General features: G+C 38.0%; 4 protein-coding genes across 7 annotated transcripts; 3 read left to right on the plus strand and 1 right to left on the minus strand.

The window, feature by feature from the left end:
- The first annotated feature begins 54 nt into the window (after positions 1-54).
- Positions 55-3,649, plus strand: LOC119991185 (ruBisCO large subunit-binding protein subunit alpha). Its single transcript, XM_038837434.1, has 8 exons — positions 55-214; positions 591-774; positions 1,167-1,288; positions 1,428-1,635; positions 1,746-1,891; positions 1,994-2,300; positions 2,519-2,970; positions 3,109-3,649. Exons 1-8 carry the CDS (start codon positions 161-163, stop codon positions 3,394-3,396), a joined length of 1,761 nt encoding a protein of 586 aa, XP_038693362.1. The 5' UTR covers positions 55-160; the 3' UTR covers positions 3,397-3,649.
- A 243-nt stretch (positions 3,650-3,892) lies between these two features.
- Positions 3,893-7,296, minus strand: LOC119991186 (pentatricopeptide repeat-containing protein At2g28050). The gene is made up of 2 exons (XM_038837435.1): positions 4,564-7,296; positions 3,893-4,404 (listed from the first exon to the last, which is right to left on the minus strand). The coding sequence occupies exon 1, from the start codon at positions 7,005-7,007 to the stop codon at positions 5,595-5,597; it is 1,413 nt and encodes a 470-aa protein (XP_038693363.1). The 5' UTR covers positions 7,008-7,296; the 3' UTR covers positions 3,893-4,404; positions 4,564-5,594.
- Positions 7,297-15,535: 8,239 nt separating this feature from the next.
- Positions 15,536-18,212, plus strand: LOC119990726 (SNF1-related protein kinase regulatory subunit beta-3-like). Of its 4 annotated transcripts, none has more exons than XM_038836803.1 (5): positions 15,536-15,612; positions 15,819-15,924; positions 16,272-16,336; positions 17,432-17,511; positions 17,584-18,212. In XM_038836803.1, exons 4-5 carry the CDS (start codon positions 17,485-17,487, stop codon positions 17,908-17,910), a joined length of 354 nt encoding a protein of 117 aa, XP_038692731.1. In that variant the 5' UTR covers positions 15,536-15,612; positions 15,819-15,924; positions 16,272-16,336; positions 17,432-17,484; the 3' UTR covers positions 17,911-18,212. The 4 variants fall into 4 exon arrangements, with proteins under 4 accessions (XP_038692731.1, XP_038692729.1, XP_038692732.1 ...); XM_038836804.1 differs by lacking the exon at positions 15,536-15,612 and adding an exon at positions 15,617-15,742; XM_038836801.1 differs by lacking the exon at positions 16,272-16,336.
- Positions 18,213-19,784: 1,572 nt separating this feature from the next.
- LOC119992031 (high-affinity nitrate transporter 2.1-like) lies at positions 19,785-22,231 on the plus strand. The gene is made up of 3 exons (XM_038838620.1): positions 19,785-20,821; positions 20,920-21,035; positions 21,175-22,231. Exons 1-3 carry the CDS (start codon positions 20,012-20,014, stop codon positions 21,839-21,841), a joined length of 1,593 nt encoding a protein of 530 aa, XP_038694548.1. The 5' UTR covers positions 19,785-20,011; the 3' UTR covers positions 21,842-22,231.
- The last annotated feature ends 665 nt before the right edge of the window (positions 22,232-22,896 follow it).

Genomic DNA, 22,896 nt, shown 5'->3' on the forward strand with positions numbered 1-22,896 from the left:
GTTGTGTGCCTCTCAACGGTTCTCGAATTGAAAGAATCTTCTGGAAGCCACCTTCTCTTGTTTGTACTCCCCTTATAACTAAACCCTAAACACCATTTGCCTCCGCTGCCTTCCTTATCCACACGAAGCTACCACCGTTTTCGTCTTCTCTTTTTGAGAAATGGCAACCTCTAATGCTCTCTCAACAGCGTCCATCCTCTGCTCGCCCAAACAGGTACCTTTTTTTATTTTTTTGGGTTTTTCATCCTTGGTCTGTTCTTTACTTCATCAGTCTTAGTTTTATTGATTGTTGTATGGTGCTTTTGATGACTTTGCGTTCGGTTCTTGAAGTGAATGATGAGAAGGAAAGGAAATACATAAATGTTTTATCGGTTCTGTTTTGTTTGATTTCGATGCATATACAGGGCTCTAAAGCATTGTTCCTTGTTTTTGTTATTGGGTTATCGCAATTTTGTTTTGCTTCGATTGACTATATCTCTATTTATTGTATAATTATATACGCGTGTGCATACGTTTGTATAATTGCGTGCGTGAATGATAATTGGTTTGTGTAAGTGTAATTGTTATGGTGTGTTCAATGAATGTTTTAGGGGGGTCTTGGTCGGAGGGGAAGTCAGCAGCAAACTCAAAAGCTAAACTTCCGACCAGTAAACAGACGATTATCTGTCCGAGCTTCTGCAAAGGAAATTTTGTTTGATCAAAGCTCTAGGGCAGCACTTCAAGCCGGCATTGACAAGCTTGCTGATGCTGTTGGGCTCACTCTTGGTCCTAGGGGTAACTTCTTACTCTAACATGACCTCTCTATGTAAATTTGATAGTTTTTCATTTCGTGGTTTGAAATTGTTAATAGGCACACATGAACTTCCCCAGGTTTGGCTATTCAGTGATTGAATTTCTCCAATTTTATTGGCTAATTTGATATTTTGATTTGCTTGCAATTCGTTTGGCGCTCATCATGATCAGCTAATATACTATATAATTCTAGAGGACACTCATGAATTCATTTCTAGTATCTCTAAGTTGCTTACATGTGCTTTTTTTGGCTGTCAAACGGTGCATGCTTCAATTTTGTCAAGCTATGCCTTTCTATGGCGATTGTTTATTCCATTAAGTTTCAAAGAACAATGGTGCTAATTATGCATGCCATTTTTTATTGTGCAATGAAGGGAGGAATGTTGTCTTGGATGAATTTGGAAATCCTAAAGTAGTTAATGATGGAGTTACGATTGCGCGAGCTATTGAGCTGCCTGATCCTATGGAAAATGCTGGAGCAGCTCTCATTAGAGAGGTCAGATCTCTCAGTCTCTCTCTTCTCTCTCCCTGCTAGAACCACTGTATTGTGGTTACTATTTTTCAATTGTGGATCTTGGCATATTGTGTGGGTTTGGTCAAATATGTTGTTGACTTGTTTTGATTGTGCAATGAAGGTTGCCAGTAAAACAAATGATTCTGCTGGTGATGGAACGACAACTGCATCAATTCTAGCCCGAGAAATAATCAGGCTTGGACTTTTGAGTGTCACCTCTGGTGCTAATCCAGTCTCACTAAAGAGGGGAATTGATAAGACTGTACAGGGTTTGATAGAAGAGCTAGAGAAGAGAGCTAGGCCTGTCAAGGGTTCTGATGACATTAAAGGTAAGTTATTTTCATGTTCCTGGTTTTATTCACATTTCTCTCACCAAATTTGCATTTATAGATATTGTTTCCATTGGTTGCGTCAATGTGTTGTACTTCTAATTTTCCAGCTGTTGCTTCCATCTCGGCCGGAAATGACGAGCTTATTGGGACAATGATTGCTGATGCCATTGGCAAAGTTGGGCCTGACGGTGTTTTGTCTATTGAGTCCTCGTCCTCATTTGAGACAACAGTAGAGGTTGAAGAAGGAATGGAGGTTTGTATGGATTTGCATGTTGGAGATGTTCTATACTGCTGCCTGATATTATTTTCTCTAACACCTGTGTTTTGTTTTTTTGTGGTTTGTGTTGGCTTGCAGATTGACAGAGGTTATATATCCCCTCAATTTGTTACAAATCCTGAAAAATTGATTTGTGAGTTTGAGAATGCTCGTGTGCTGGTCACCGATCAGAAGATTTCGGCTATCAAGGACATAATTCCCCTGTTAGAGAAAACTACTCAGTTGAGAGCTCCTTTGATTATAATTGCAGAGGATGTCACTGGGGAGGCTTTGGCTACCCTTGTCGTGAACAAGCTGCGAGGAATCCTTAATGTGGTGGCCATAAAAGCACCTGGCTTTGGGGAACGAAGAAAAGCTATGCTTCAGGATATTGCCATTCTTACTGGTAAACACTCTTTCCTCTGGTAATTTTTTACAATTTTGTGTGCTTCTTAAAATGCATTAACCATTGTACTCTATGTCCAGCATGTGCAGTAAATTGACTAACTTTCAGTGTTGTACTTGTACCCCAATGGAATAACTGGGGCCTTTGACTAAGGACTTATTGTTTTCATGTCTTCTTATGGTGCTAATTTCCTGTCTTTTTCTGTCACTATAATGTAGGAGCCGAGTTCCAGGCCAGTGATCTGGGTCTGCTTATTGAGAACACCTCAGTTGAGCAGCTTGGAACAGCTAGAAAGGTGACAATTAGCAAAGATTCCACTACGATTATAGCAGATGCTGCTTCCAAGGATGAGCTGCAAGCGAGGATTGCTCAGTTGAAAAGGGAGTTGGCTGAGACGGATTCTGTTTATGATTCAGAGAAACTGGCTGAAAGGATTGCAAAATTGTCTGGTGGGGTGGCCGTTGTCAAAGTAGGGGCTGCAACAGAAACCGAGCTGGAGGACCGTAAGCTCCGAATCGAGGATGCTAAGAATGCAACTTTTGCAGCAATAGAGGAAGGAATTGTGCCTGGTGGAGGTGCTGCCTTGGTTCATCTCTCGACTTTGGTTCCTGCAATTAAGGAAAAGCTTGAGGAGGCAGAGGAGCGATTAGGAGCTGACATTGTGCAGAAGGTAACAGAAATGTTTTATTTGACTTGTAATCACGTTCCTTTTTAAAATTCCATTGGTCTGAAGGAAAATTAGTTTAAATTAGCATTTTGCCTGGATTTTTGTATGTACTGAAAAGTTGTTTCATATGTTTGGCTGTAGGCATTGGTGGCGCCAGCAGCATTGATAGCTCAAAATGCTGGAATTGAAGGGGAAGTGGTTGTGGAGAGGTTAAAGGAGAGTGAATGGGAGATTGGTTACAATGCCATGACAGATAAGTATGAGAATCTGGTGGAGGCTGGAGTCATTGATCCAGCAAAGGTGACAAGATGTGCGTTGCAAAATGCAGCATCTGTAGCAGGAATGGTCCTCACCACTCAGGCAATTGTTGTGGAGAAGCCCAAATCCAAGACTCCATCAGCCGGTGCTCCTCAAGGTCTTACTGTATGATCTCTAGGAATCCTACCATTATCTTTTAGTTTTCAGAGGAGGATGAGTGTTTCAACTGCGAGTGAAACGAATATAAATGCCCGAACACATTTTCCTGAATCTGAAAGACCTTTTTTTTTTCGTGAATTGGATCTTTCATGTTAAAATTTTGTGGCACTCAGACTAACCAGGGGTTGTGTATTACTTCATAGTCTTCATTGACAAACCCTTGTTCTGAAATTATAATTCTTGGGTATCTTTTTATTTTGTAAAATGTAAACTACTACTCAAGGATTCCAAGGACATTTGCAGATGGGTTAATAAGGTGATTGCTATTTCATTAGCAAATATGTACCGTAACAGTTGGTTTTCAGTCATTGTTTTGGGAAAGACGAGTATATGAAGGCAAGAGAGAATAATTTCAATCACGACTGAGCCAATATACTCGTAGAAATGCTGCTGGAGAGGGAGGGTTGCTAAACTGGTCGCCCTTGGAAAAATTTCTCACTACCGAATGTCAGAAATGAAAGGATTGTCTTAGCATCTGAGGAATTTTATTGATTGGGGCATAAATGGAGTGCCACCCCACGCAGTATACAATCCCCTCGTCTTATTCTCTACAAAAACAACATTCTGAACTTTGCTTATTTATGGGCAACCACAAGCTTCAGAGCAACAGTTCTGTTTCTTAATCCTTTAGGGAAAATAAAGTCAATTTAGCTACTTTCAACTCCAAACTTGTTTCCAAGAAAAATTGGTGCTAACCTCACCTTTGCTTGGAAGAGAATGAAGTAGCAGTTCTTGATTTCAAAAGAACCTCCTCTTTATTCTGTGCCCTGCGCCAATGTAGTAGCATTTGGTATACCTTTACCCTGTATGTCGCTTACAAAAAAGAGTTGAATTCCTCCAATTCTCAGTCCACAGCCTCTCTTGTGAATCAAAGTACAAAGCAACCCCGTTGTATGAGAGTCATATATTGGCTCCTGCAGTGGCTTCCTTGTCCTAGGCTAGGGTATAAAGATCTGGAAACTGAGACCAAACAAACCTTCTCTTAATAACATTTGACTTCCACAAAAATAGCCACGCTAATGAATACAATCATCAGCAATGGAACTTGGCTGATCTGAATCGTAATCATTGTGAAAATGCCCAAATACTGATAGGATGAATTGAAATAAGATTTCTAACCTTGGACTACGGCAGATCATCAAAATCAACGTGTTTGGTGGCCCAAACTTTGCATGGCTTTCATTTTCGTAATGAGCAGCCCACTTCACACTTGGGGCAGCGGACACTAAAAGGTAGCCCGGTTATTCAGTGACCTGATATGTACCACTTTCACCTTTGCAACAAGTTTCACAATAATCCAGGTATTCCCTTCCATTCTCAAACATAGAATATGAAACGTATTCTAATACAAGTGCTGCAAGCCTTACGACAACAAATGGAATGCAACAAATCAAATTTCCTGACATCTGCAGCAGGTAGTAAAAAGCCTGTTGGATCCAAATACAGTTCTGTAATTTGTTTCAGGAGGAAAAAAAAGGATATACCTAAGTGACATGTAGTTAAACTGTAACTTCATCAGCATTTGGTTGTAAGTTCCTGATTGCCCATATCAGGTGAATAGACACTTGTATCCAAGGGCAAATAATATTTCCCCTCACGAAAGTTTGATTGATTATAATCTTGGTATATCCACATTTTGTACGATTGACATTCCCTTGGAGGGGCTGAAGCATTCTGCTATTGAGGCGAAAACTGTCTAATAGTCTCAGGTATTTCACTAAGCATTCTTTTTACCCAGTCGCTTCTCAATAACAGAACTCATTAATGTGACATCTAGGTCTCAAAATCAAATTGAGCTTGATCACATTTCTAAGCTTTCCAGCCCCCTTTATGTAATTGAACCACAGTGCCAGGACCAAAATTACAGATATAACAGAACCAAGAAGCCAAGCTCTTCACCAGTTTTTGAGCTTTCTGAGTAGTCTACCTCCAGCACCAAGCACCAACCCTCTGTCTCCCATTAGATTATGTTCTTTGAAATTTATGCCATTGAGGAGGCAAAGCTCACAGTTTTAGAGCTCAGACTCCACTGAATAATCAAGCTAGCACCTCTGTCTCCTGCAACCAATTATCCTTTCATAAAATAGTCATAATCCCATGCCGACAGAACCAAAGTTCATTAAGTAGTAACCAATTCATCTCCAACAAATTCATGTTCCAATCAAAGAGGTGAAGCTCATCATTTTTGGGCTAATGCCTTTTTTAATCATCCTGCTGAGCAACATTTTTGCCTCATCCCCCCGATTTAGTTCACATAGCCCAGTTGCAATCCTATTACATAAAGAAACATCAGTGTCAAATCCAATCCTTTCCATCTCAATTTGCAACTCAAAAGCCTCATTAATCATTCCCTTTCTACAAAATCCATGAACCAATGTATTGAATATCACCACGTCCACCTGAAATTCCTTGCTCAGCATCTCACTAACATAAAGCATCGCCACTTCCATCTCCCCAGCCTTGCACAAGCCATTGATCATAGCCCAATACGTATCTCCATTCAGATGGACTCCTCTATGTTTCATTTTTTCAAACAGAGAGTTTATCTTTTTCATACTTCCCAGTCTACAATACCCATTTATAATCAAATTGTACATATATGTATCTACTTTTATACCTCTATGATACATCTCTGAAATCAACCTCTCAGCTTCTTCAACCTTGCCAGCACTTGTGAAGCCATCAATCAAAATTTTGTATGTCTTAATATCAAATGCCTGTCCCTCCTTTTCCATTAATTGTAATATCATATCTAACTCGTTGAAATTCCATATCTTCGCACAACAATCAATCATTATATTGTATGTAATGACATTTGGTTTTATTCCTCTACCAACCATTTCCTCCACCAGTTCCCTAGCCCTCTTGATCTCTCCACTCCTACAGAAACCCTCCACCACAACTGTCAAAGAATACACAGATATATGAATACCCAATTCTACCATTTGATAGAAGAAGCGTAGAGCCAGTCCCACTAAATTATTTCTCTTAAGGGAAAGTAAATGCACAGTACAAGTTCTCTCATCAATCTTGATTCGAACGTTCTTCATGTAATCAAAAGTCTCCCCAACTTGTTCGAACTTTCGATTATCAGAATAAACTTTAAGCAACAAATTGAAAATCTTTGTCACAACACGCGGTTCAGAACAACAATTCTCAATCGCCGGAGCTATAACCAGAAAAGGGTACCTGAGATTTTCATCAACTGATACAGACTTCAAGATATCCTCTGCATCCGCGAACATTCTTGCCTTGACAAGCCTGGAAATTAGGGTCAAGTGGGCTTGAAGATCAGGCCTGAATGAGACGAGGGACTGGTTTTTGAGGATAAAATTGAAGAAATGTAAGCAACTAGAGGGTTTGAGATTTGGGTTCGAGAGAATGAGGTGTAATTGTGTGACATTGATATTGGGGAGGGTGAGATCGAGGGTGTCGGGGAATGAGTTGCTCAAGACTTTGGAGACAAATTCTGGGATATCTTGAAAAGGTCTTGAAGAAGAGAGGCTCGGTGAGTGAGTTCGCTTCACAGATTTGAGGGTTTTGAGGAGGTTTTGGACTGACATTTAGTCTGGATTTGTGAAGGGGAGTCATTTGCTCAACTGTATGTGCCCTATGGTGGGGTGGGGGTGTGAAAATAACCAACCATTTACCATCGTTGCTCCTCGCATCCTTGCGAGTTTCTATCATTTCGGTGTAGGTACCAAAAACATGGGCGGCTAATAAGTTGACAAACTTGGGTTGCTTAGGCCCATATAGTGTGAAAGCATTTTTCAGGTGCTTTCGGACTGGGCCCTGTGCTTTCGGGGTAAGCATTTTTCGAGTTTCTATATTTTAGGGTTTGATTAGAGCAAAGAATAATACTTCGTATAGTATCATGTGTTTGGTAGTTTTTAAAAAAAACTCAGTATAGTATAATTTATGCGAAATGAGGCTCTTACGATGTGTAGGCCGTGTAATAGAAAAACATCTCTAACACGTTTTTATTTTATACGGAACGCCATAATATAAGAAGTAAAACACATCAAATGATAAAAAATAAAATGATTAAAAAATAATTATTATTTTACTGGGCATAGTTCAAACATATTACCACAAACTTTATAATATCATTTTGTTTAACAACAAATCAAACACGATATTGTATAAGAAAGAGATTATACAAGCCTAATACCATATCATTTTGAAATTATTATATGACTAAATCATATATCAACTTATACATTAGATAGTAATATTATATTATCCTATATATACGGAGTCCCAAAGGGACCTTAGTGTCATTTTTTAAGGATGAGTAAAATACATTTTGCCTCCTCATGTTTGTCTACAGGACATTCCCTTTAGTTTGGTAAAAAAAAAAATAAAAAATACTCGCCCCTCAACTTTCCATGGTTTGTAACTCTTTTGAGTTATTTACGGTTTGTTGGTGAAACACTGAAACGAAATTTTTTTTTTATGCTCCCTAGATTTTTCAAAATATCAAGATTAGTACTCTTTGTTTCTCTTTAAACAAAGTACAATATTCGTATCATTTTGATAGATGTTACTGGGAAGTTGCAGTGAAAAAATTGAAAAAAATTGTTATATTGATGAGGAGGGTAATCGCGTTGCATTGTGAGTGGAAGAAATTTTCTGCAGTTCTAATTTCGAATCTATTGCGTTGCAGTGACACCGAAACACACTAGTCAGTTAAATCTATATACTATAAAATGGAATCTCAACAAAGTTGAAAAAGCATCCTCATGTTGTCACATCATCAAATAAGTTTGATAGGAGTTGGACACATGAATTATTATCAAATTAAAAAAATGATCAATTATTCAATGCACTAAATATCAATTTAAAAGAAAAAAAAATGACCTCTTACAATCCTGTAATTCGAAATAGTTATTTCAAATATATGGGTTAAATATCAATTAAAAAGAGAAAAATGAAAAGAAAATGACCCTTACAAGTTACAATCTTATCCTGAATTATTAATGCATTAAATATCAATTAAAAGGAGAAAAAAAAACCCTTACAATCCTGCACAATTTTCCTCTCTACTTTCTCTCATAATTTCTAGAGACAATTTTCTTCACCATGATTCCCTTTTTTCGTCGATGGGAAATTGAGCGACTGCTTTGATATGATAACGAAGCCTGAAATTCAAACACGTTGGAATGTTATCTGCACCAGTGCATATACGATAAGCATTAAAATTTAAACATGTTGGATTCTATATTTCTTTATAAACAAACACTATAAAGTTTTTAATAGAAAACAACTTCAAAACTTCACCTGCGGAGTTACAAATAAATGATGTTTGCGAATGCACGGGTTCACCATTAGCTAATAATGTAAGTATGAGCCTGATTTGTCAATCTCGACAAATACAAGTTTGATCCTTCTCTTACTCCGTTTTTCGACCCCATAATGGTCCTGGTCCTGGTCCACTCCACGTACGGCGTGTCTGCCACGTTAAAACCGAGTCGGGTGCGTGTGGGTTCCGTGGGACTTGGACCTTCCACTTAAACATCAGCATTCCATACAAACGGATCTTAGTAGGCTCTTTGTGATGTGGAAATATATGTCAATATGTGGTGTGCATGAGCAAACAAAACTACTTTCATCATCGATCTTATCGAAAGACCAAAATATATATATATGGAAATACATACCCGCGATCTATCTGTACAAAATAATCTCAAAATGAAGAAGCTTTTCTTGAACATTTTTTTTTGTACAAGGTAGCTATTAGCCATTCATTCAAATAAAGGAACTTCTAAACTTCATATCTGTCGCAACAATGGTGGGGGATGACAAAAAGACTAGGAGAAGTAATAATTGATTGTAACTTCAGCAAACTAGTGTGATTTGAATCCATGACCTCGACGTGGGGTATTACCACCTCAATTGCGTTGAGATATATACATAGGGACACACATGGATCTCCAAGATCTATAGAAAGACGAGTTATCACTATCATGGATTAAGTTCATTCTGGAAATGTCATTATTATTGAAGAGGCCAGACAATAAAAAAAAGTTGGGCTAAATGTGTGGAGATAAAGGAGGAAGAGTACAAGGCCAAGGGTTCATATGTTGCTACTTGTTCCTGGATGTGTAACTTGGTCCACTTGACAACAGGATGTTGTTAACAATCAGTCCTACGTCGGTCCGAGTGCCCAATCATGTGTGGTTTATAAATCTAAACTCATCCCTTAACAAACAATTAGACATTTTCCTATGCTTAAATGAATTGGGTTTGGCCCACTTGTCAGTCTCGGGAGGAACAAAGTTGTGTGAGCCGATATATCAGCTTGGTTTTGCCCACCCTCACATGAATTTTTGCGTCGGCCCCTGAAGTGAACAATATGGTTTGTTGGACAATATAATTTGTTGTATAAAGGGTGTGGATTTCTGACATTCTGACAGATGCCAAAATCATCAAACACTTGTGACAATAATTGTACAAGTGTATGTCACCAGATTGTACGAGGGGTGTGAATTTCTAACAGATGCTAAAACCAAACAAGTGTACAAGAGTACGTTACCATATCAAAGTTAGTTCCCACACGGCAAGCAATTCCAAATTCTTCTTCAAAGATGTACTAATTATATACTTCCAAAAGAACTAGTGTATGATAAAAACAAATTCTAGTGAATATAAAGGATTGTGTTATATGATATATAATACTTTCAAGTTTGAAGCTTGAAGTAGTTGATATGATAATCAAAAACTTTAGCTACATACGACATAAGAAGCCAAAATCTGAAATCATTTGTTCCTTCTTCTTACCTTTTCTCTCCCACTTGAGCAAGAGCAACTCTAGCAATATCCAATATCATGACACTATTTTTGGCTCTTGCGCACCTGAATTTGAAGACCCACGAAGACACGTACACTCATCTTTCAAGAAGATATAGTCCATAAGTAGTTTTTTTGGATAACCGAAGAGTACAGCACCACTTTGACAATAGATAAGACGGGATCAAAATCTATGCGAATGTGAAAATGAAGCTCTTAACCCTTCTCCGGAAGTGGGTTGAAAACTCAAGAGACTAGGAAAATACATCCTAAGACAAAAAAATGTAACCAATTGAGCTATTGCTCCTTGTTAGTACATAAATAGATCCAATACAAACAAAACCCACCAAAGCAGAAAAGAAAAATTAACTATATGTTAAAAAGAAGTGATTAATATCACTCACCTTTAAAAATAAAAAATACACGTACACTACTCCAGTGGCACGCAATCATATCCAGATAGCAAACAAACTTTAGTCAGAAGAACACTATAATAAGAGAGCTATAGATAGATCTGCAAGGTGTCAGCTCTAATGCATGTCACAAACAAAAAAGAAATGAAGAAATTAAAATAAAAACATACCATATGCGTACGTACCCACCTGAGACGAAACAAGAAGCAAATAACTAGCCATTTTATTGCCGATGCAGCATCATCAAGATTCCCACTCTTTAGCAACTATGGCTGGCAGTCAGACAGACCAGAGATGCATTTGCATGTGAATCTTAATGATGCTACTCCAGCAAACAACGACTTTAAATCTATCAATCAAACCTTCTTCTCCCACAAATTAATTAAGCTTTCTTCATATCCATCTTGTCTTGTTTCTCTCGATCGATCTGAGGATTATCATTTAACTTAAGAAAGAAGAAGACTTTTCTTTCATCTAATTTTCTCGGATAGAATATATGAGCAAGAAGAAAAAAAATTAAGAGGGAAAGATTCGCCCAAGTCAGAGGCAAGGCCACGAGCACAAGCTGACGTGGAAACTTACAAGTGGTCTGAACAGAAAGTGAATTGGTCGAGGGTACGGGGTACCCCACCAACAAAGAATCCAAATTAACTAGACCGCACAAGCACTAGGTCTTCTACCACAGAAACAGATTACGCTATATATGTGGGTCAGATTGGATTGAATCGATCAAATTCTGGAGATAATACAATTCCATAGTGGGAAAGAAAGAGGAAGGAATAGAGAGACCAAGACACACATGTCAGCGACAACAAAAGATCCATAAAAGAAAAGAAATAAGAAAACAGTTTATTTTGCGGTATTGAGAGAGGCAAATGAAGAGGAAGAACTGAACAAGATGCGAATAGCGAGAAAGAGAGGCGACTCACTTGGATGGTAACGTTAGGAGAAATTGATAGCTATATATAGGCGGCGGGGGGATTTATTGGCGTATTAATTGGGTTTTTCATACACTTCATTGTTTTTGTGCTGTGATTGGCTGCTGCCTAGCTGTATATATATATAATAGTACAGCCGCTGTAACACATCGCCCTCAAAACCCTAATTTATGTATACATATTTTATTTTATTTTTCATTTTTTGATTTAGTCCTAATACTAAAATACAGACCGTCCGATGATGTTTCAGGTGGAAGTTTGAAATTTTAAACGTGACAGAGACTGCATATGTTGAGCATGTGATGGAGGGGATGCCACGTGGAGAGGGAAATTATCTCTATAAAGTTTGCCCAAACATGGTTTAAACAAGGGGTGACAAAACTTCGTTCGACCGAATTTGTTTGACTCGGATCAAACCAAGTTTATACATAAGTTATATGTCTGAAATCTGAGTCCAAACACAAATTTTTTGTCAAATTTAAAATCAGGTACTGTCCAAACAAAGAAATCTTGTCTGATTTATTTGTTCAGATCCTAATCCGGATTAAATTATTATTCAATCTTGTTCAGATTTAAATCAATACAGGTTTCAGCAATTAAGTAAGTTTGAAATTCAATCAAGATTAGGATATAGATATGTAAATATGCATAGGACTTTTCTCTTTTGATGTGCCGTCAGAGAGTTTGTTGTCTTCAATGGCTCCCGACCATAACTTGCTCACTTGTGCTTGCCTGTCTTACTTTTGTATCTTGCTCCTATCAATCGGCCCGGGACAAACCAAGCATCTATCCGTCCTAAAGATTCTCATTTGAACTCTCTCGCTTTGGCCACTTTTTCACATGATAACCACATGTATCTTTCACTCTGCGTTGTAATTGATGTGGCCAACTGGAAAAATTATACAATTTTAATTTCATAAAATTGTCGACTAATAGGCCTAGACCGCCTAGTATATGTAAGATGATGCATGGTGTTGGGCTCGTGATAAAAAACATGTCACTCATGTTCTTCACTAGGGTTTAATCCTTTCCAGAAACGTGAGTTTATCTATGAATTTTCCATGAACATATGTGATTTGTGGGCTGCACCCGCAGGGGAAAAAATTATTAGAAGGGTGTGATGTGGTCCAATTAACAGTTGAATCATTAATTGAAATGGTAAAAATTATGTATATTATCCTCGTGATCAATGGAGTCCCCTCACCTTTAAAAAAAATAATAATTTAGCGCAACAGTTGTCGTCCGTCTTCTACTATTGCGTCATATCCAAATTGGGATGACAAATAAAATAATAATTAAAACGCTGTGGGTACGTTGAAAATATTCAGGAGATTCCTTCCCATCCCATCATGTCTCCACCTGAAGAAGAAGAAGGGCCCAGGTCCGTACAATCTGACGTGGCTTTGTAGATCTTTTTTTTTCCCCTGTTCAATACATGGATTTGCAAAAAAAATGTGAGAGAGCGCAGAAGGCATCGGGTTGGAGCCGTACGTGGGGAATGGGGGGAGTCACATGGGAAGCACGTGGCATGCTTGTGAGAGAGGAGTGTAGTATCCACGTGAGGGGGTTGGGCAAGGTCGGTGTATTGGGGCAGAAGGCTGGGGCCTGCTGAGAGCTCTCCAATGGTATACAAATTTTAATACTCCAAAATACCTTGTAATTTGTGCACCATCACATTATCAAGAGTTTTATCTACAACAGTACATAATATGAAACATTCCAAATTCAAAAATTTCAACTATAATTTCCCTTCCTTTTTTCTATTATACTCTCTCTCTTGGTTAAATATACAAGTGTCAAGTGTTGATTGGTTGTGCAACTCTAAAAAATATTCTCAAGTCACACTTGATATATCAAGAGTACCTAAAATTTGAAGTGTGTTTCAAATGTTATTTTTCTACCATTGTAGCAAAATAACACTTGAAAATGATGTTTTGTGTGCTTGAAAAATATATTTCAAGTCTCCCATTAGAGATGCTCTGAAAAAAATATATTAAAATCACTATATTGCTTTGATCAGGATTATGATTTATGAGTCCAGTATTTTTTTTTTTTGTCTTAAGTAAAAATCAAATTCATATCAAAATAGACATTAAATATTTTGAATTGATATTCAACGATCCAGAATTGCTTTGCACTTTTTATATTAAATTTAATATTTGTTTCGAACAAAAAATATATCATTGGATTCGTAAAATCGATTAAGATACAAATATAATTTTTCAAAAACTTTTTTAGCCCTAATTCATCTACAGCAATCTTTGATGTAGTTTTTTTGTAGTAGAGTTCGGGCACCTGTGTTTGAGCTTTTGTGCTACATGACATTTGTCCTTGTGTTTAAGGTTGGGCTCACACTTAGAGCATCTCCAGTGGGATAAACAAAATGAGTCATCAAAACATCCATTTGATTACTTGCATAGTATTTTGATACATCATTTGATTTCTCAAAAGTTATCAACTCTAACCCAAATAAGCAAATGAGTAACAATTTCTCAAATCAATTTAAACTAATCCATTATAGGAAATCCATCTCCAATATTACAAATAATTCAACAAAAATCAAATGGTTAATAATTGAAAATTTGATGAAAATACAAAACGCTACCACACAAGCATTTTCCACACTATTTAAACTAATGCAAATTTGATCAAATTAAACGTCTCTTCATCATGATATCCTTCTTTAATCCATCCAATAAGTTATAATCATTGGATCCATTCCACTTGTGTCTTTAGCCATTACTTTTATCTCGCAACGCATTTCTTCTAAATTTCGCGTCATTTGATACTCGATTAGTAGTCTATCGTATTGATCCATTTTTGCACATTCTAGAGTACTCTTCTCTTCCCAACTCTCATCTGTACTTGACTTTGTATCGTCGCTTCTGCCTTTGGAATTTCCTTTCCTTCTTCAGTTGATCTTTTAATGTTTTTCTACCCAGAGGTCTACTTTGATTAGTAGAAGGTTCACTATGATCTTACAAATTAATTGTATCACCATCACCATCACCATCAATATATCATCTTTGGGAGAACATGATTGCGTCTCCTTTGATATGGTATCAAGCCATTTCATCTCATGCTTAAGTATGTCAAGGCAATGATCAAGAACCTGAGACAATAAAGCTAGTAAACCTCGACAGACAACCTCAAATAATTTCTAGTAAACAAGTGAACAATTATGTATATAATTAGCCAGTAAAATCATCCACTTAATTTCTAATACCCAACAAAAACCAGTGAACAATTAAGCTAGTAAAATCGAAACCAATACTCGATTGAGGAGTGAGCAGAGATGGAGATGGAGATGGAGATGGAGAGAGTGAGCAGAGACGGAGAGATCATAATAAAGAGAATTTCACCCAGAGAGAGTCGTTGGTGATTCAAGCAAATGAGTCTCTGGTTTTGTATGCCTTTGCCATATCCATATGAAGTTCATGTGATCCATAATTAATCTCCATGTGTTGATCTTTTGCAAAGTCCAAGAACTTTGTGAAATTAGTTTATCCTTTTTCTTCAGTTACGTAGATGATAAAGGGGGCAAGGAACACCACCAATCATGGCTTTTGATATCAAACAAGGTAGCTAGCTAGGCTTCCATCTTTTCAATATATGTTAAACACCGAAAAGAAACACAAATTCCAAGAACCTAATGACTCACCACTAACACCACATGCTCACAAAACAATATGCAGAAGAGATGGATGGAGCCCAAAGAGTCGAACTCGAAGATCAACAGAGCCAATGGATTTCCAACTCGCAATGGATTGGGCCCTTGAGTGCAACTTCTTCAAACTTTTGGACTTCATCAGGACTAATTTTGGCCCATGGGTTATCATTGGCTGCACTTAGTTGGGCTCCCTCCCTCTAGCCATATTGTTATATATTTTTAGGTTTTATTTATATTTTATTTTTAATTTTCTGGATTCGACGATTCGTCTTCCACAGTAACATTATTGCTCGTTGTTTCATAGGCTATTCTCCTAGGGGAAGAGTCCCTTGTTTTGTTCTTCTTCCTTGTATTTCAGGTGAATTGTTTTTGTTTTTGTTTTTTGTTTTAATTTTTAGGGTCTCTTGTCGATGACCTTTCACGGGTCCTCTCAGTTGGAGCTATTTGTACAATTCAAGAATTCTTTGTATCGGGAAGTGGATTGTTGGGTACTTATCGTTTGCTTTATTATTATTTTTTGATGAACTGCACTTAATTTAACATGGGTTTGTGTGATTTCTCCAGATAAGCCTTTGGGTCTGCTGAAATTCGGCTGATTCAATTCGATTTAAAAGAAGGGCACCACTGCCGTTGATTGGTGGCCGAGAGGCTACAACCTTCGTCGATTCAGGTCATTCTCCAAATTCCAAAGTTGAATTTTGATCGTTTGCGTGTGCTTTATTCTATTGATAGATTGCATGTGTTACGGGGTATATTTGGATTGGACTTGTGAGATATTCTTATCCATGTTTTTGTCCTTTCTCTCGTTCGTTTGGGGAGAAAGTAAGTAAGTAGTGGTTCTCTTCCCTTGTTCATATGCTATGCTCAGCACTTGAGCTTTCTGTTGATGCTTATATCTAGGCATTGTGAATGTATTTGTTCTACTATTTCCAAGATTTTGTTATTTGTAGCGCAATGCAGTTAACCGTGACCTTGATTTTTTTTATTAGTCATGGGGTTAATTCTTAATTTTTTGAGGGAGGGGGAATCAAAGCTTGCACCTTGTGCAAGTGTAAGGAATGGTTACCACTAGGCCACAAGAGGTCAGAATAAATCATGATTTTGTTCGATTTGTATGTTTCATTGTTTGAGAAAAAAAAATCTCCAATTTCTACAGGTGGTTGTTTGATGTAGTGCAGATGGCTTTTGTTGCATGTTGAACTATCAGTACAAACATTTTAGCTGAAAAGTCTCAGGACTGCTTACCGAGCAATATTTCTTTCGGTTTTATTGGATCTTTCTTTGTGGATACACATATTATATAGAAAGACAAAATTTGATGCCATGTGGAATGGTTGCTAACAGACTATACACACATTTAGATTAAATGCTACTCATTTCTCAAATTACTGGTATTTGGGTAAGGGTTGCCGATATCATTATAATTCTGTAAATGAAATTGTACTTCAATATTGTTGTTCCCTCTTAAATTCAATACAACCACCATGTAGATAATGAAAAATATTTTAAGATTACTCTACTAATGGAAAAATCTCACGTAAATTGAGAGATATCAGAACATGTCCCTTGGACAATTCTATTCTAAACTCTTTTTTCATTTTTTTAGAAAAATTCTCAGAGTGAGAGATATCTGAACATGTCCCTTTAATGGCTCTCATGCTGTTTCTCCTTATCTAGCACTATCTGTCAAGGGTAGGAATGGCATGCTGGCTTTAATCTAATCTTTATGTGTTGTTGCATTCCATGGGGGGATATTTATGTTCCATGTGTTCTTCAACATTTTATGATGTGGTGGTATTTAACTGCATGCAACGAATTGTTAGTATGGGAAAAAATAGAAGAGGTTTGAGTGGGATGACCTGCCTTGCTCGATCATACATCTAATGAACTCAGGTTTGACGATAACCGGGATGTACTCAACTTGTATTTGGACCTCCCTTTACCAAGGCCTCATACAGCACAAACCGGAGGATTATGTTTATGTAAAAGACTGGGATATACCTTGCACCAAACCTTTATGAGCATGAATATGAGAATTCATTGATTTTTTTTATGTAGATTTTTGCTTTTATTTCTGCATATACCTTTGTGCATCTGTTTTTTGACAAGAATTTTTTTTTTTTTGCATTTTGCCCTGTATTTTGATATCCTTATGCAATAAATTGCCTTATTTTCAGGTTCATCAACTGAAAACTTGATGATTTTTGACTATTAGCCACCTTTCTTCAACATGAGCAACCAGTTTTTCGAAGATCACGTAAGCATGAATCTTATTATTTGTGCTTATAACCTCAAAAACAGGGCCTTGAAACATTTTGTTCTTCTACAGGACGAAGCCACTGTCGTGGGATTTGAAGTTCCAAAATCACCTGATTCCAGTTACAACAATGTGTACCCGGGAAATGAAGATGAGGCACGGGACCCGCCTGTTGTCCCTCTGCATCTGCAACACACCTTGCTTAGTTATCCTGCAAGTAGAGACACCATGGAAGCTCTTCCGTCGCCACAAAATGCGATCCTCAACCATCTTTACATTGAAGATAGAGAGACCCCGCGATCAGTAGTGGCGCTTGGCTTCACTCATCGCTTCCGCTCAAAGTACGTCACTGTCGTACTGTACAAACCAGTTCCAAGGAAAGGGGGTGCCAGCAGTTAGCGGGTGGATTGCGTAAACCTCCATTAGGACTGGCTCATTTGTCCTTACCGCCGTTTAATTAGATACAAACTATTTGAATGCCATATTAGGGGCATAAATCATTTGTTACCTTACAAGCCACTGCAGCAGGTGGAGATGAGGTTTACCTTACTCTCCCGTCTGGAATTATCAGTTGTATCTTGGGGGTAATGGAATCCTCATTCCCCTATTATCAGGATATTTCCCAATTTCTGATCTATTTCTGTACCTCTTGCCAACCTCATAAATCAATAAATAATTTATAATTGAGCTCTTTTATACATTATCATGTATAATCTGTTAACGTTCATGTCCATTTTTTTAGTCAACGCCCTGATCAATAGACTAACTTACATTGGAGAAGTGTTGTATTCTAATATGGTCTATCATTTTTTATTTTTTATTATAATCGAGAAACGACCTAGCTCATGTAAGATTGGGCCAAAACTCATGCGGGTAGAGGTTCGTAAATGGGACAAGCTCACGAAATCAGGATTCCACAATCCGAATTGATATGGTCTGTCATTTCTTCATGTTAGGCTATAAAGTAATGCCTGAAGGTTTGTGAAGTAGGCTTGCCTCGAGTCATTTCCAGCAACTCTCATCCATAAACCCAAGTCATCTTATCCAAATCCCCCAGTCTCATGAAAATAATACACCAAAAAACTCTCAAAGCTTGTGAAAGGCTAAGATTAAGCTATATCATATAATTTGTATCTCCATCAGACCGACCAGGTAAGGATGTGGATGTAAGAAAACTGCATCCCATTATGTCTTAACAAATTAGAATGTATTGTTTGACTGAAGAAATTAGTAGGAGATAGTGGGCCATTGCCAGTTTAGCACCTCCAATAATGGCCTTTTAAACCCCAACCTACTCACATTCATAATATTATTCGCTTTGGGTTTATCGATGCCCACGAATACGTCATGCCCACAAGGTTTTGTTTCTCTCTATGTCGTCTCATTTAATGATACTTGAACCCAAGAGAAAAGACCTCATACATGTGAGAGGAGAGGTATCTCATATAAACCCACATCACTTGGCTTGGCCAAGCGATGTGGGACATATTAACTCGTAACATTGTTTTCCATTTTAAAAATACGGGAAACATATAAGTAGCTAAAATCACTGGGAAAAAAAAAACAGATGTTTTGTGTTTTCCATTTTCTAAAAAATGGAAAACAAAAAATAAACCAAATGGATATTTGATGTCTCTATTACAACTTAGACATGCGTGTTCAAAGTTGAGACCCATGTCAAGAATATTATTGAGACTGGGTAGGATAAGGTACATACTATGTACATGCTATCTACATACATATGCTGATGTGCATTGTACTCCAAAAGTCAAGGAAGCACAATTGCATCACTTCTTACAAAACAGCTAATGCTGGAAACTAATTATGCACATTATCCTCTCTAATTGAATGCAATATGTCAAACTTCGTGAACATATAAAAATAACTAAAACCCCTCCAGCAAACAAATTGATTGAGGGAAGCTTGAGTTTATTATAAACCACGTCGCTAGGTGTTCTCCAAACAATGTGAGATTATAAGTCTAACACACATCCGCAAAACGGCACCTTTCTGTATGGGCTGTTGGGCTGCTTTTGTTCTAAATGGGCCAATAATTTATGCTTCTATCAACTGCTGTGAATTTGTGTTGACTTTGAGGCCATATGATATGAGCCTGGAGCGCTAGTCAACGTGTTTGAATTGCATACTCAAAGCAAAAAATTGGAGGAAAAAGGTATGCATGTTAATTCATTCTTGCACAAGGGGAGCTGATGGGCCATGCGTAAAGGTCAAAAGCTGATCCTTGGGATTTCCTACGAGGCTCTTTACAGATGCGGCCATGCGTTTAGATTCTTTGTTTATTCAAGCTTGTCCCTCAAATATCAAAAGAGCTGGGAAACTGAATATCCCACTTGCTACCAGACTCAGAATGTCAACGACCAACTCAATATAAATACCCACTTCTACCCAACACAAACACTAAGTTCTAATTCTGCACTTCTCTTACTCTACTCGATCTTCTCACTCCAAAACTACTTTGATCTTCAGGCAAGAGAGAAAAATGGGTGATATTGAGGGATCCCCAGGAAGCTCCATGCATGGAGTGACAGGCAGGGAACAGACCTTTGCCTTCTCAGTAGCTTCACCAATAGTCCCTACTGATACAACTGCGAAATTCGATTTGCCTGTTGATTCTGAACACAAGGCAAAAGTGTTCAAGCTTTTCTCATTTGCTAATCCCCACATGAGGACTTTTCACCTTTCTTGGATATCTTTCTTCACTTGCTTTGTTTCCACCTTTGCTGCAGCCCCACTTGTTCCCATCATTAGGGAAAACCTCAATTTGACCAAACAAGACATTGGTAATGCTGGGGTTGCTTCTGTTTCTGGGAGCATATTCTCTAGGCTTGTAATGGGTGCAGTCTGTGACCTATTGGGGCCCAGATATGGATGTGCTTTCCTCGTCATGCTTTCTGCCCCTACCGTCTTCTGTATGTCGTTTATATCGTCTGCAGGAGGATATATAACAGTCCGATTCATGATTGGATTCTCCCTCGCGACGTTCGTGTCATGCCAGTACTGGATGAGCACAATGTTCAACAGCAAGATCATTGGCCTTGTTAATGGAACAGCAGCAGGTTGGGGAAACATGGGTGGAGGAGCAACACAACTCATAATGCCTTTAGTTTATGAGTTGATTAAAAGATGTGGTTCAACTCCATTTACGGCCTGGAGGATTGCGTTTTTTGTTCCTGGGTGGCTCCATGTTATTATGGGTATCCTGGTCTTGACCCTTGGCCAAGACTTGCCTGATGGAAATCTCAGTGCACTTCAAAAGAAGGGAGAGATTGCCAAAGACAAATTCTCTAAGGTCAGTTTCTTTTTTTTCAACTTATTGCATGTGTTGAAGATTTTCTCTCTTTGAAGCCTTATTAAGGAAGTCTAATTTGAGTTGATGTGAATATGCAGGTTCTGTGGAATGCAGTCACAAACTACAGAACATGGATCTTTGTCCTTCTCTATGGCTACTCCATGGGAGTTGAATTGTCCACAGATAATGTCGTAGCCGAGTATTTCTACGACAGGTGATTAATTAGTCCTTTCTTCAGTATTCATTGCCTAAAAGCAGGAACAAGTTTAAATCCTAGAAACGGCCTTATTTGCGATGCCAGGATAAACTATAGAAGAGAATTTCTAATTCATACATATTTGTGTGACCAACAGGTTCGACCTCAAGCTTCACACTGCTGGAACAATTGCTGCTACATTTGGAATGGCTAACCTGGTTGCTCGTCCTTTTGGCGGATTTGCATCTGATTATGCAGGCAGATACTTTGGCATGAGGGGCAGGTTATGGGTGCTTTGGATTCTCCAAACACTTGGAGGAGTATTCTGTATCTGGCTCGGGCGTGCCAGTACTCTTCCAATAGCCATTTTGGCAATGATTCTCTTCTCAATCGGAGCTCAAGCTGCCTGTGGTGCAACTTTTGGAATCATCCCCTTCGTATCACGGAGATCTTTAGGCATCATATCAGGCTTGACTGGTGCAGGTGGAAACTTTGGATCAGGCCTTACCCAGTTAGTGTTCTTTTCAACTTCAAGATTCTCCACTGGAGCTGGTCTGTCCTGGATGGGAGCCATGATTGTTGCTTGTACCCTTCCTGTGACACTGGTTCACTTTCCACAGTGGGGGAGCATGTTCCTTCCTCCTTCAAAGGATGTGGTTAAATCTACTGAGGAATATTACTACACTGCAGAATGGACTGAAGAAGAAAAGCAGAAGGGAATGCACCAACACAGTCTCAAATTTGCAGAAAACAGCCGCTCTGAGCGCGGCAAGCGTATCTCCTCTGCGCCCACACCTCCAAACTCCACACCAGCACAGGTTTAGTTCCGAAACAAAAGCATCTTAATCCAATAAAGAGATGGGTGTCTATGAGCTTATTTGGTTTGTCTTGCTTGTTTTTCCTTAACCCTTCCGTTTGGATGCTTAGATGCATCAAATCTTAATCCATATGGGATTATAGGGTTCAGTTTTATTAGAGAAAGCCACAGAGAAAAAGAAAAGAAAGAGTTTCATATATATGGAAGTTGCTTACACTGATACACATATGCTTATATGTAGATTTAGCAAGAAAAAGATGCTGAATCCTCTAATAGATGATGTATGTCAATAGTTTATGAGCCGATGATGTATGCCAACCATTAAGATGGAATTCGCTCTCACACGCAAAGTAAATAAGAAATCTAAACTGAAATTATTTGAACCACTTAAGATGGAATTCATTCGTTAAACTTTTTATTTGTACCCATGTTAAGCCGATCCTAATACGTTTCCGCTAATGTCTAAAATCGATTTTTTTTGTAACCAACAGGTTTCTCAACTGCATTTTATAGACCAACTCACTAAAGCAAGGAAAAAAATATCAACATTAACTTATTCCAGTTAAGTTTCTCAGATTTTATAATGCCATTTCTGGATCTTTCTTGGCTCAGTGGAAGGTAAAGTCTTATCTAAAATATTTATATTGGTAACTTCAGAAGTTGTGCAAGAATTCCTTAATAAAAAATTAAAAAAAACAAGGCTGGTAGTATATTATACAATCCGGGCTGGCAGATATCAGAATCCCATAGGGTATCTTCAATTTGACTAATATAATGCTAAAATTTCAATCTTTTGTGGTGAACAATAACATACTTTCAAGTGTCATAAGTCACAAAATATCTAGCCATTCTTCTAGTATCTGGATTCTTGTGGCACCTTTTGAACAAGCCTGAAAACTTCCCATGTACGAAAGCCTTAATAGTCCTATCTGTAATGAAGATTTTTTAATGAACAAGTTTCTGATATTTCTCATAAGCTAGAACAGCACATTGGCTTCGAGTAATCAAACCAACTTTATTGACCACCAGAAAGTGTAAAACTGAGCCCTACTGTACCGTCCT

This window comes from Tripterygium wilfordii, chromosome 22 (genome assembly GCF_013401445.1).
Source record: "Tripterygium wilfordii isolate XIE 37 chromosome 22, ASM1340144v1, whole genome shotgun sequence".
In the NCBI taxonomy this organism is placed as follows: Eukaryota; Viridiplantae; Streptophyta; class Magnoliopsida; order Celastrales; family Celastraceae; genus Tripterygium; species Tripterygium wilfordii.